Consider the following 12,424-nt stretch of genomic DNA (forward strand, 5'->3'; position numbering starts at 1 on the left):
TTTAACTATCCTAATGTTGATTGGGACAAATATAGTGTGAAGGGTATAGAGGGTACGGAATTCTTAAAATGCATTCAAGAGGACTTTTTTAGTCAGTATGTAACAAGCCCAACATGAGAGGGGGCAGTTTTGGATTTAGTTTTGAGGAATGAAGCTGGGCAGGTTGAAGGGGTATTCGTGGGAGAACACTTGGATGCTAGTGACCATAATTCAGTCAGATTCAAATTAGTTATGGATAAGGACAAGGATAGGCCTGAAATAAAAGTCCCAAATTGGGGAAAAACTAACATTTGCTAAATTTGAGGAGTAATTTGGCCACAGTGGACTGGAAACAACTACTTGTGGGTAAATCAGTGTCGGAACAATGGGAGGCATTCAAGGAGGAGATCCGGAAGGCTCAGGCCAAACATGTGCCCTTAAAGAAAAAGGGTGGGAATAACAATTCTAGAGTCCCCTAGATGTCTAGGGACTTACAGGGGAGGATAAAGAAAAAAAGGGAAGCTTATATCATATACCATTGGCTAAATACTATAGAATCTTTGGAGGAATATAGAAAGTCAAGAGGTAAAATTAAAAAGGATATTAGGAATGCTAAGAGAGAGCATGAAAAATTCTTGGTTAGTAAAATGAAGGAAAACCCAAAGATGTTCTACAAATATATTAAGAGCAAGGGGGTAACTAAAGAAAATGTAGGGTCTATTAGAGATCATGAGGGTAATCTTTGTGTGGAGGCGGAAGACGTTGGTATGGTTCTTAATGAATACTTTGCGTCTATTTTCACAAAGGAAAGGGGCAATGCATATACTGCTATTGAGGATGAGTGTGAAATTCTGGATGAAATAAATATAGTGAGAGGAGGTATTAAGGGGTTTAGCAGCATTAAAAGCAGATAAGTCCCCAGGCCCGGATGAAATGCATACTAAGCTTTTGAGCGAAGTAAAAGAGGAAATGGCAGAGGCCTTGACCATCATTTTCCAGTCCTCTTTGGATCTGGGCATGGTGCGGGAGGACTGGAGGACTGCTAATGTGGTACCCTTGTTTAAGAAGAGAGAAAGGGATAGGCCAAGTAATTAGAGGCCTGTCAGCCTAACCTCAGTGGTGGAAAAATTATTGGAAAAAATCTTGACAGGATAAATCTGCATTTGAAAAGGCAAGGATTAATTAGGGACAGTCAGCATGGATTTGTTAAGGGAAGATTGTGTTTGACTAACCTGATTGAATTTTTTGAGGAGGTAACCAAGAGGGTAGTGCTTACAATGTAGTGTATATGGACTTTAGCAAAGCTTTTGAGAAGGTCCCACGTGGTAGACTGGTCATAAAGGTTAAAGCCCATGGGATCCAGGGCAAAATGGCTAGTTGGATCCAAAATTGGCTTGGAGGTAGGAAGCAAAGGGTAATGGTTGATGGATGTTTTTGTGATTGGAAGGATGTTTCTAGTGGGGTTCCATAGGGCTCAGTACTGGGTCCCTTGCTTTTTGTGGTATATATCAATGATTTAGATTTAAATATAGAGAGTATGATTAAGAAGTTTGCAGATGACGCTAAAATTGGCTGTGTGGTTGACAATGAAGAGGAAAGCCATGGACTGCAGGAGGATATCAATCGACTGGTCAGGTGGGCAGAGCAATGGCAAATGGAATTTAATTCAGGGAAGTGTAAGGTAATGCACTTTGGGAGGGCTAATAAGGAAAGGGTATACACATTAAGCGGTAGGCCACAATAGTGTAGATGAACAAAGGGACCTTGGAGTGCTTGTCCACAAATCCCTGAAAGTAGCAGGCCAGGTGGATAAGGTGGTTAAGAAGGCATAAGGAATGCTTGCCTTTATTGGCCAAGGCATAGAATACAAGAGCAGGGAAGTTATGCTTAAATTGTATAATACTCTGGTTCGGCTACAGCTAGAGTACTGTGTGCAGTTCTGGTCACTATTATAGGAAGTACGTGATTGTACTACAGAGGGTGCAGAGGAGATTTACTAGGATGCTGCCCAGAATGGAGAATCTTAGCTATGAGGACAGATTGGATAGGTTGGGTTTGGTCTCATTGGAACAGAGGAGGTTGAGAGGAGACCTCATTGAGGTGTACAAAATTTTGAGGGATCTGGATATACTGGATAGCAGGGGCCTATTTCCATTGGTGGTGGGGTCAATTACGAGGGGGAATAGTTTTAAGGTGGTTGGTGGAAGGTTCCGAGGGGATTTGCAGGGGGGGCTTCTTCATGCAGAGGGTTGTGGGGGTCTGGAGCTCACTGCCTGGAAGGGTGGTGGATGCAGAAACCCTCATCACTTTTAAAAGGTGCTTGGATGGGCACTTAAAGTGTGGTAATCTGCAGGGTTACGGACCTAGAGCTGGTAATTGGGATTAGACCTCGTGTTGTTGGCGCAGATACTTTGGTGAGTACTGCAGAGAATTGAATATGGCCAGGGTGATCTCCTGGAATAGTTTTGATCGCCTGGATGAGTTGGAAAGGAATTTTCCCAGATGTTTTTTTTTCCAATTGGCCTGGGGTTTTTATCTGTTTTTTGCCTCTCCCAGGAGATCACATGGCTCTGGTTGGGATGGAATGTAAAATGTTTTAGTGTAAGAAATGTCGCAGTTGTGTGGGGCGGACTGGTTGGGCTGGGTGCTCTTTACCTTTCCGCCATTGTTCATTGTTCATAGGTTTATATGTAGCCTTCAGGGCTGCTGACCGAGGGCCGTGCAGCTCTTTGTTGGCTGGCGTGGACACGATGGGCTGAAATGGCCTCCTTCTACACTGTAAATTTCTATGTTTCTATGTTTCTATTCTTGGCCCCTCAAAATCAGCTTTTCTCCAATCTATTATCCTGCTTTTTTTTGTCATAATTATGTCCTTCTGAATTATCATCATGAAACTTATTGTATTATGATCACTATTGCCTAGATGTCCCCCTACTTTTACTTCTCTTATCTGCTCATTCCCCATTACTAGATACAATTGCCAATCATCCCTTGTTGGACTTTTTACACATTGGGCTTGAAAGGAGCTCTGTACACATTGTAGAATTATTCCCTTATCCCCTTTACCTATCTCTTCTGTCCAATAATATAGGGGTAGTTGAAATCCCCCATGATTATTATTCTATGTTTTTTTTACTCATTTCCCTAAATTGTCTGCATATTGCTTACTCCACCTCCCTTCCACTATTATATGGTCTGTAGACTACACCTATCAATGTGATTGATCCTTTATTGCATTTTATCTCCATCCATATGGATTCTATTTTTGTCTTGCTGATAGATGCACCACTTTTTTCTACTGCCATTATGTTATCTCAAATAAGTACAGCTAATTCACCTCCCCTTTTTCCCTCTCTAACTTTTCTAAATTTGTTATACCCTGTAATGTTTAAATCCTAGTCCTGATTTTTCTGTAGCCGTGTCTCAGTAATCCCTACTATGCCTGGTTCCTCACAACACATGATTGCCTCCAGTTCCCCTGTTTTATTACAGATCCTGTATGCATTGCTGTACAGACAATTTAACTTATTCAGAGGGGAACTGACTGGCAGCATTGTAAATTGGAAAACCCTTAACAGAGAGGATTAACCCTGAATTTTAAAGTTGATAGCATGCAGGTTATTGGTGATTAGGCAGTCTCTTATAGGTATATCGATGAACAGAAAATTGGGGGAAGTGTGCAAGGATACTTCACAATGTCTGAACTAGCAGTACAGGCACATAGTGACATTGTTTGTGCCAAAAGGACTAGAGACAAGGTGGTGCTGGTAAGTTAAGGAACAGCAGGAAATCTCAGCACATGAATTAAGCTCTTCATAGGACTACTACAGATCATATTGTGCCGATCTTTAGATTTTCTAATCACTTATTTAGACACACTATGCAACTGTGAGGTAAGGGAAATTCAAGGCCACGAGAAGCACCTTGTGGTGCATGACCAGGTGGCTGGGAATTTCTTCTCTATTCATGATAATTAACAATTTGTTTCTGTATTCTAAATAATTGAACCAGATCTGTGAAAAGTATAGTAATATTATTGCTACTTATGGTCTATTTATAGGTGTGGTACAATCAAAAAGGCTTTCATACAGAACCAGCCTACCTGAACCAGCTTAATAACCTCATCCTCTGGGCTAACCTACCACCAGGCACTGACTGGACACAATATGGTATGATAAATAAAAGCATGTCTGAAGAGATAATGTTGGAGAAACATATACATTCCCACTCAGGTGTTAGGTGGCACTATGGACTATTTCTATTGTTTAATAATTTAACTGCTGCAGTATGTTTTATTTATCACAACAACTTGCATTTATGTAGCACTTTTAACATAAAAATCTGCGAAGGTGCTTCACTGTCAAAAAAAGATTGGGGAGTGGGGGGCCACCAAATCACAGAATTATGCCTTATATACCATCTTTTTAGTTGATTAGTAAGTATTCTATCACTTTATTAATTTTTGTCTAGATAGGAAATGGCTAATTACCTAAAGAGCTTGACCTGTGATAAATGTTTATCATTTTGTAAATTGCACAATAGTGTATCTTAAACCTACCTCTTGACTCTTGAGGTAAATTTTCTTAAGAAAACCACCCATTTGCAGATGGTCTCGACCAGGCAATGTAGGGAAATGTAGTGGGGAAGCCTTCCCTAAATCCCTGCCCTTCCACAGCCCCTGATGGGACCGATAGGACAGACCTGCAAAGTTCACTGCTGGCCCACCCAGCTGCATGTACATGACGGCGGGAAGATGGGGCTTGCTGGACCATTCCATCTGTCTTAATGTCCATCCCAGTTCCACCTTCTTGAAAAACTGCCTGTATGCAGGAGGCATTCTTTGTTGGCAAAAGCAAATCAGTGTCAATGATGAGGCCAGCAGTGTACTACTCATGCCCACTTCTGCTGCTTCCTGCCCCTCCCTATAAGGATTAATTGAAGCAGGATTCCCCATCCCTTTTGTCGCTCTGTATTTCCAGTACTTTTCTCTATCAGGCAGTTGGTGGCCATTCTATTTAATTTGCTGCAGCAACACATTAATTGCCTATCCTTCAGTGGTGAGTTCTCTATGCAGAGCAGAGATATGGCTGGGAGCTCACTCTGTATATCTTATTGACCCTTACCCATGTTGAATATTATTTCACCTGGATACCAGTAAAGGCCACATAAATGGTCTCAACATCTCAATGCTAGCGTGTAGAAAATTAGCCTGAGTACCCACTCCAGATCACTCTCCAGCAATCCCTGCTGGAATTAAATAGCATTCACCATCATTGAATACTAACATTCTTAGTAGTCCTTTGGAGGAAGTACTGGAAGAGTGACGGGTGCCTTGGGATGGTATCCCAACAAGGAATTAATGCCTTTTGGAGAAGTAGGGTGAGGAGAAAATCAATAAAGAAATAATTTCCTTGTTTATGAGAATATGAAATATTTCTCATTTTATATATTTTTTGGTCTTGCTTTGCTCTATGATTAAGAGTCAAAGGTTGATCTGATTCTACTTCTCCACCATTCCTGCTGTGAAACAAACTCAGGACCATTTTCAAGCAGCCTACTGCTGTCTCTCCCTCAATGGAAATGCTTGGCTAAGGGTTGAATCTTCAAACATTGCTCTAATATTGACTCGAGTTTTGACCCTGTTATTTCAATTTATCAATTCATCTTCAGATCTGAATGTTTTAGTTGCTTAAATATCTGTATATGTGAATTTTATGTACAAATATTATTCTTTATTAGGAATTACACTGTACAGCCATCCTTATCGAGGATCTCTTCCGGATAGTGATAAAATGTAAGTTGTATTAAATACTCTGCAATGTAAGCTGTAGATAAATATCGTACATAAGAAAATTTGTTCAGTACATTCTAATGAATGCGTTAGTCACTAAGTGTTAATATTTATGAGCTGCAGGCATTGTGAACATATATCATAGAAGTGGCCCATGTGATACCTGTAAATAAGAGATTTTACTAATGCTGGTACTATTATCTAATTGGGTCTTTTCAAATCTCACTTTTGATTATTCTGGCTCTCATATTTTAGATAATTTTCCTGGGTAAATTAAAAATCCCCACATTTATTGAGAGTATTTGCCCTTGCCTTGAGAGCAGGGCAGTGGGACTAATTTTTTTTTTTGCTCCTGGGATGTGGGCATCGCTGGCAAGGCCAACATTTATTGCCCATCCCTAATTGCCCTCGAGAAGGTGGTGGTGACCTGCCTTCTTGAACCGCTGCAGTCTGCGTTGTGAGGTTCTCCCACAATACTGTGAGGGAGGGAGTTCCAGGATTTTGACCCCGCGACGATGAAGGAACGGCGATATATTTCCAAGTCAGGATAGTTTGTAACTTGAAGGTAATATTGTTCCCAGGCACCTGCTGCCCTTGTCCTTCTAGGTGGTAGAGGTCACGGGTTTGGGAGGTGATGCCGAAGAAACCTTAGCGTGTTGCTGATGTGCATTTTGTATATAGTACACACTGCAATCAAAGTGCGCGGTGGTGGAGGGAGTGAATGTTTAAGGTGGTGGATGGGGCTGTTTTGTCCTGGATGTTATCGAGCTTCTTGAGTATTGTTGGAGCTGCACTCATCCAGTGGAAAGTATTCCATCACACTCCTGACTTGTGCCTTGTAGATGGTGGAAAAGCTTTGGGGAGTCAGGAGGTGAGACACTCACCGCAGAATACACAGCCTCTGACCTGTTCTTGTAACCACTGTATTTATGTGGCTGGTCCAGTTAAGTTTCTGGTCAATGGTGGCCATCCAGGATGTTGTTGGTGGTGGATTTGGCGATGGTAATACTGTTGAATGTCAAGGGATGGCGGTTAGACTCTCTTGTTGGATATAATCATTGTCTGGCACTTGTGTGGTGTGAATATTACTTGCCATGTTAAGTGCCGCTTGATTAGTGACACCTTCCATCACTTTGCTGTTAATTGAGAGTAGACTGATAGGGCGGTAATTGGCAGGATTGGATTTGTCCTGCTTTTTGTGGACAGATCATACCTGGGTAGTTTTCTACATTGTCGGGTAAATGCCAGTGCTGTAGCTGTACTGAAACAGCTTGGCTAGAGGCGCAGCTAGTTCTGGAACACAAGTCTTCAGCACAACAACCGGGATGTTGTTGGGGCCCATAACCTTTACTGTATCCAGTGCGCTCAGCCGTGTCTTGATATCACATGGAGTGAATCAAATTGGCTGAAGCCTGGCTTCTGTGATGGCGGAGATGTCAGGAGAAGGCTGATATGGATCATCCACTTGGCACTTCTGGCTGAAGATGGTTGCAAACACTTCAGTCTTGTCTTTTGCACTGACATGCTGAGCTCCGCCATCATTGAGGATGGGGATATTCATGGAGCCTCCTCCTCCCGTTGGTTGTTCAATTGTCCACCACCATTCATGACTGGATGTGGTAAGATTGAAGAGCTTTGATCTGATTTGTTGATTGTGGGATTGCTTAGCTTTTTCTCTAGCATGCTGCTTCCACTGCTTAGCATGCATGTAGTCCTGTGTTGCAGCTTCCCCGGCATCTCATTTTTAGGTACGCCTGGTGCTGCTCCTGGCATACTCTTCTACACTCTTCATTGAACCAGGGTTGGTCTCCTGGCCTGAAGGTAATAGTAGAGTTAGGGATATGCCTGGCCATGAGGTTACAGATTATGGTGGAGTACAATTCTGCTGCTGATGATGGTCCACAGCGCCTCATGAATGCCCAGTTTTGAGCTGCTGGATCTGTTCTGAATCTATCCCATTTAGCACAGTATGAAGACAGGACTCCATCTCCACAATGACTGTGCGGTGGTCACAATTACCAATGCTGTCCTGAACAGGTGCATCTGTGACAGGTAGATTGGTGAGGATGAGGTCAAGTATGTTTTTCCTTCGTGTTGGTTCTCTCCACCTGCTGCAGGCTCAGTCTGGTAGCTATGTCCTTCAGGACTCGGCCAGCTCAGTCAGTAGTGGTGTTACCGAGCCACGCTTAGTGAAGTCTCCCACCCAGAGTACATTCTGTGCCCTTGCTTCCCTCAGTGCTTCTTCCAAATGGTCTTCAACATGAAGGGGGTACTGAGTCATCAGCTGAGGAAGGGAAGTAGGTGGTAAATAGCAGAAGGTTTCCTTGTCCATGCTTGACCTGAAGCCATGAGACTTCATTGGGTCCGGACTCAATGTTGAGGACTCCCATGGCCATCACCTCTGTCCTGCCGATGGTATAGGACATACCCAGGGATGGTGATGGCGGAATCTGGGATATTGGCTAAAAGGTCTGATTCTGTGAGTATGACATGATGGGATGGGATTTAAACTCGCATCTTTAGATTATTAATCCAGGCCTCTGGATTACTAGTCCAGTAACATAACCATTATCCTACCTATTGTGTACCCATGCCTGTTCACTGTGTGATGTCTGTAACACTGTTATGCCACATTGAATGTACCCTTGTACTGTACACACCTTACCGGTACACTAGAGGGTGCTGTTGCTGGAGACCTAAGGGTTGCCTGCACACGGCAGGTAACTCAGTTTAAAAGGGAACTCACAGCTTGTTGTCGTCACTCAGGAGCTGCTAATAAAGGACTGCAGGTCTTCACAGTTTAAGTACCATACCCTGCCTCGTGGAGTCATTACTAAAGGTGCCTACATATACTACAACTGGCGACGGGAATACGAGATCACGAACTACATGCTCAACATGTCTAACCTCAGCAACTTTCAGCAATTTACAGAGGTGGAAGATTGGGACATTTTTGTGGAAAGATTGGAACACTTCTTTATAGCCAACGACCTGGATGGGGACACATCGGCTACACGACCGAACAAACGCAGGATCATCCTGCTTAGCAGTTGTGGGCCCACCATCTACGGTCTCATCAGGGACTTACTAGCCCCGGAGAAGACAATCACCAAGAGCTATGAGGAACTTGTAACAATCATACAGGAACAACTAAAACCGAAAGAAAGCATTCTCACAGCCAGGCACCGATTCTACACTTACCGGCGACCTGAGGGCCAAGGAATTGCCAAGTATGCTGCACACTTAAGAGGACTAGCTGCACCATATGAGTTTGGCGACCACCTTAATGAAGCACTAAGGGACATATTTGTCATCGGAATCGGCCACGAAGGCGTCCTACACAAATTGCTCTCGGCTGATATCACTGTCACCCTGCAGAAAGCAATTCAAGTGAGCCAGGCCTACATGGTTTCGGCCAGCGACTCCAGGCGAATACTGACCCAGGACTCTAAACCGGTGAGCGCAGTGCACCGCCTGGACACTTCAAAAGGCAGAAATGCTGCCCCGAGTCCGCCACATGGGGAAAACCGGATGGCCACGTGCTGGCGCTGTGGAGGAAACCACAGGGCCCACCAGTGCCGCTACTAAGACTATGCATGCACAGGCTGCAAAGAAAAAGGGCACCTTCAGAGAATGTGCAGAAAAGGCTGTACTCTCTGTGTCTCTGATGAGTTGGCAAATCACCGGGGCTCCGATACAGATGAAGATGAAGCTGCTCAAACCCTGGAAGAAGAGTATGGAATCCTTACCCGCTCCACCGGAAGTTCTCCGTGGACTATGGAAGTGGACATCGATGGGGTCCCAGTCTCCATGGAGATCGACACAGGGACGAGCCAGTCTGTGATGAGCCAAAAGACCTTTGTAAAAATTTGGAGGAATCCTGCCACTCGACCAAAACTGTCTCCTGTCCAGGCAAAGCTGCTCACCTATACCAAAGGTAAAATCCTAATCGTTGGCAGTATAGACGTCCAGGTCTCCCAGGGTGGCGTGTTGCACAAACTCCCCCTGTGGATTGTAGGCAGCGACGGTCCCACGTTGCTGGGCAGGAATTGGATGAACCGGGTCCACATCAGGCGAAGTGGTGCTGTGGAAGAAAAGAGCACCACAGCCGACCTGCAGCAAGACCAGAAAATGGCTGCAGCACCACAAGTAGCAGAACTTGTAATCAAAATGGCCTCCCCCATGCCACGAGTCAACATGGAGGAGCATCATGTGACATCGAGCGGCCAATCGGATTTGAAGGCTCTCTTAAAGGAGATCGGTAACCAAAAAAATTTAAAGGAGAAGTTCCAACTATTTGAGTACACGGACTTTAAAGCTAAAGATGCAATTAAAGGGTGCAAGTATGAAAATGTATGCAATGTAACCATGAATTGTGATGCTGGTTTAACTAATGTGACTAATGAGATGGATGCAGGTGTCAGTAAGGTTAAGAACAAGATTATTATGCATAACAGTAATGATAGAGATTGTGAAATGCCTAATGTAATCATGTCTGTTGAAACCAGGACACTCAAAAGTGATGCAAGTGCTAGAATGTATAATGCAGGCGCGACTATGTGTGATCAGAGCCAAGGTGTCATGTATACCGGTAGGACACTGCCAAAGGACATTGGGTCCTACAGGGACCATGCTGATGCCAATGGAATCCCCCTGTGGGAGACCCCCAGGTCCAGCATGTACCTGACCATGTAGCCTGGACCTTTGGAACGGATGTGATGCCCCTTGCAGGACACACACACAGGCAGTGGGAGCAGACCCACTACAGGGACAGTGGTCAATGGGCAGCCCAGCCACCACCAATGGCAACCGGCACCAGACCAGCCCTACAGCCCCTGGCCACCAGGGCCAACACCAGGAGCATGAGGCCAATACCCTCCAGCTTCTCTGGCAAACCCTGGGATGACCTGACCCTCATCCCCATTGGTGGACAAGGAGTCCACCCAGTCATGTGGCCTTGCCCACCACCCCACAACTACCCACATCACAGTGTATACACACCACCCACTGCTGCCGTGGCTACCTCCCCGAGGGATCCCACAACAGTGACACCCACTTGGTTTGTGTGTGAGGGAGGGGAAACGTATGAGGCCAGCCTCAAGCACAGGGGTCACACCTGGCAACCACACAACCCTCACCACAACCTCCCATAGCCCACCACTGATCACCTCCCCTGGTCATGACAACAAGGATATGAAAAATGCTCAGTGATGTCTGTAACACTGTTATGCCACATTGAATGTACCCTTGTACTGTACACACCTTACCGGTACACCAGAGGGTGCTATTGCTGGAGACCTAAGGGTTGCCTGTACATGGCAGGTAACCCAGTTTAAAAGGGAACTCACAGCTTGTTGTCGTCACTCAGGAGCTGCTAATAAAGGACTGCAGGTCTTCACAGTTTAAGTACCATACCCTGCCACGTGGAGTCATTACTAAAGGTGTCTACATATACTATACTACCATTCCTGTAAGATCTAGGTAAGCATTTGGAAGCCTTGTACTCCTTGTCTCATCAGGCATACTGGTTCCCAAGTTAACGTGGATCCCTGTGAGGATGTAGGAACTCCCAGCATTGGGAGATTCCACCACAGACACCGTCGCCCCCGCCCCCCCCCCCCCACCCCCATTAATAGAAAATGAAATGGTACACGGGGTAAAACAGGCTGCCGATTCGCTATGAATCCATTTCATGCTGCTGGCGTAGTCATAATTCACCCTCTGAGTATCAGCCTTGTGGTTTGACTATTTTCCTCATGTCACAAGACACAAGGTAGGTTCTGAAAAAATCAACTTACAGTTTCAACATAACTTATACATGACTTTAACGTTAATGGTTTGATTAAATGCACCTGGGATTTCTGCAGGTTGTTTCATTCTCCTGCCCTAACTTCGGCAGAAGATCAGCAGAACCAACAAAAACTGCCTTAAATGGTTAAAGACGACCATTTACACCTTCCTGAGGGGATTCCACCATAGTTACTGCGGGAGATCAGAAGAACCCTGTGGAAATTCTCTCCCCTGGCTCAGTATTCTACATGCTTTTTTTGACTGCACAATGACTGGACATGTTAAATGCTGAGTCTACTAATACCATTGTCGTTGTAATTAGTTCAACATCACTCATCGAGTATACATGTCACCTATCTTTTCTTGCATTGTGCAGTACCTTACTTTTACCTGTATTAAATTTCAGCAGTAGTAAATTCATGTACGGTCTGAGGGAGGGTTAAAAGTCCATTAAATACTAAAACTTGGACTATGACGGTCTTCACTGAGGGTGTTGTGGCATACAAAACTATTACTAAAATAACCAAGTTAGCATGGAATTGGGTGAGAAAGGAAAATGGCATAGAAAGTTACAAGGACATGCAGTTGATATAATTTTCTCTGCTGCACTTTGTAGGGTTGATTCTGCTTTTGCGCATTCCTCGTGGGGAGTGGCAGTTGCAGGAAGATCATAGCAAGAAATTGCAGGTGCAGTGCCATGATTTTCCACCACATGCTTCCTGTGAGCATCATTCCCCACTAGAAGCTCAGAATCAGCCTTTTTATTTATTGTTTATTTATTAATCTGAAGTAAATTGAAATACATAAAGATAATATTGTGTCTTACTCTTGAATCAATTTCATACTTCTGTTTTTTTCTTTCTG

The 12,424-nt window shown here is 44.2% G+C and overlaps 1 protein-coding gene across 1 annotated transcript in view; it reads left to right on the forward strand.

Moving 5' to 3' along the window:
- Positions 1-12,424, forward strand: part of LOC139264540 (ATP-binding cassette sub-family A member 13-like) — a 417,853-nt gene that overhangs the window by 360,905 nt on the left and 44,524 nt on the right. The window contains exons 47-48 of the mRNA XM_070881155.1: positions 4,040-4,148; positions 5,719-5,773. Coding sequence (XP_070737256.1) covers positions 4,040-4,148; positions 5,719-5,773 — 164 coding nt within the window. The remainder of the gene's footprint in view (positions 1-4,039; positions 4,149-5,718; positions 5,774-12,424) is intronic.

Source organism: Pristiophorus japonicus, chromosome 5 (assembly GCF_044704955.1).
Source record: "Pristiophorus japonicus isolate sPriJap1 chromosome 5, sPriJap1.hap1, whole genome shotgun sequence".
Taxonomy (NCBI): Eukaryota; Metazoa; Chordata; class Chondrichthyes; family Pristiophoridae; genus Pristiophorus; species Pristiophorus japonicus.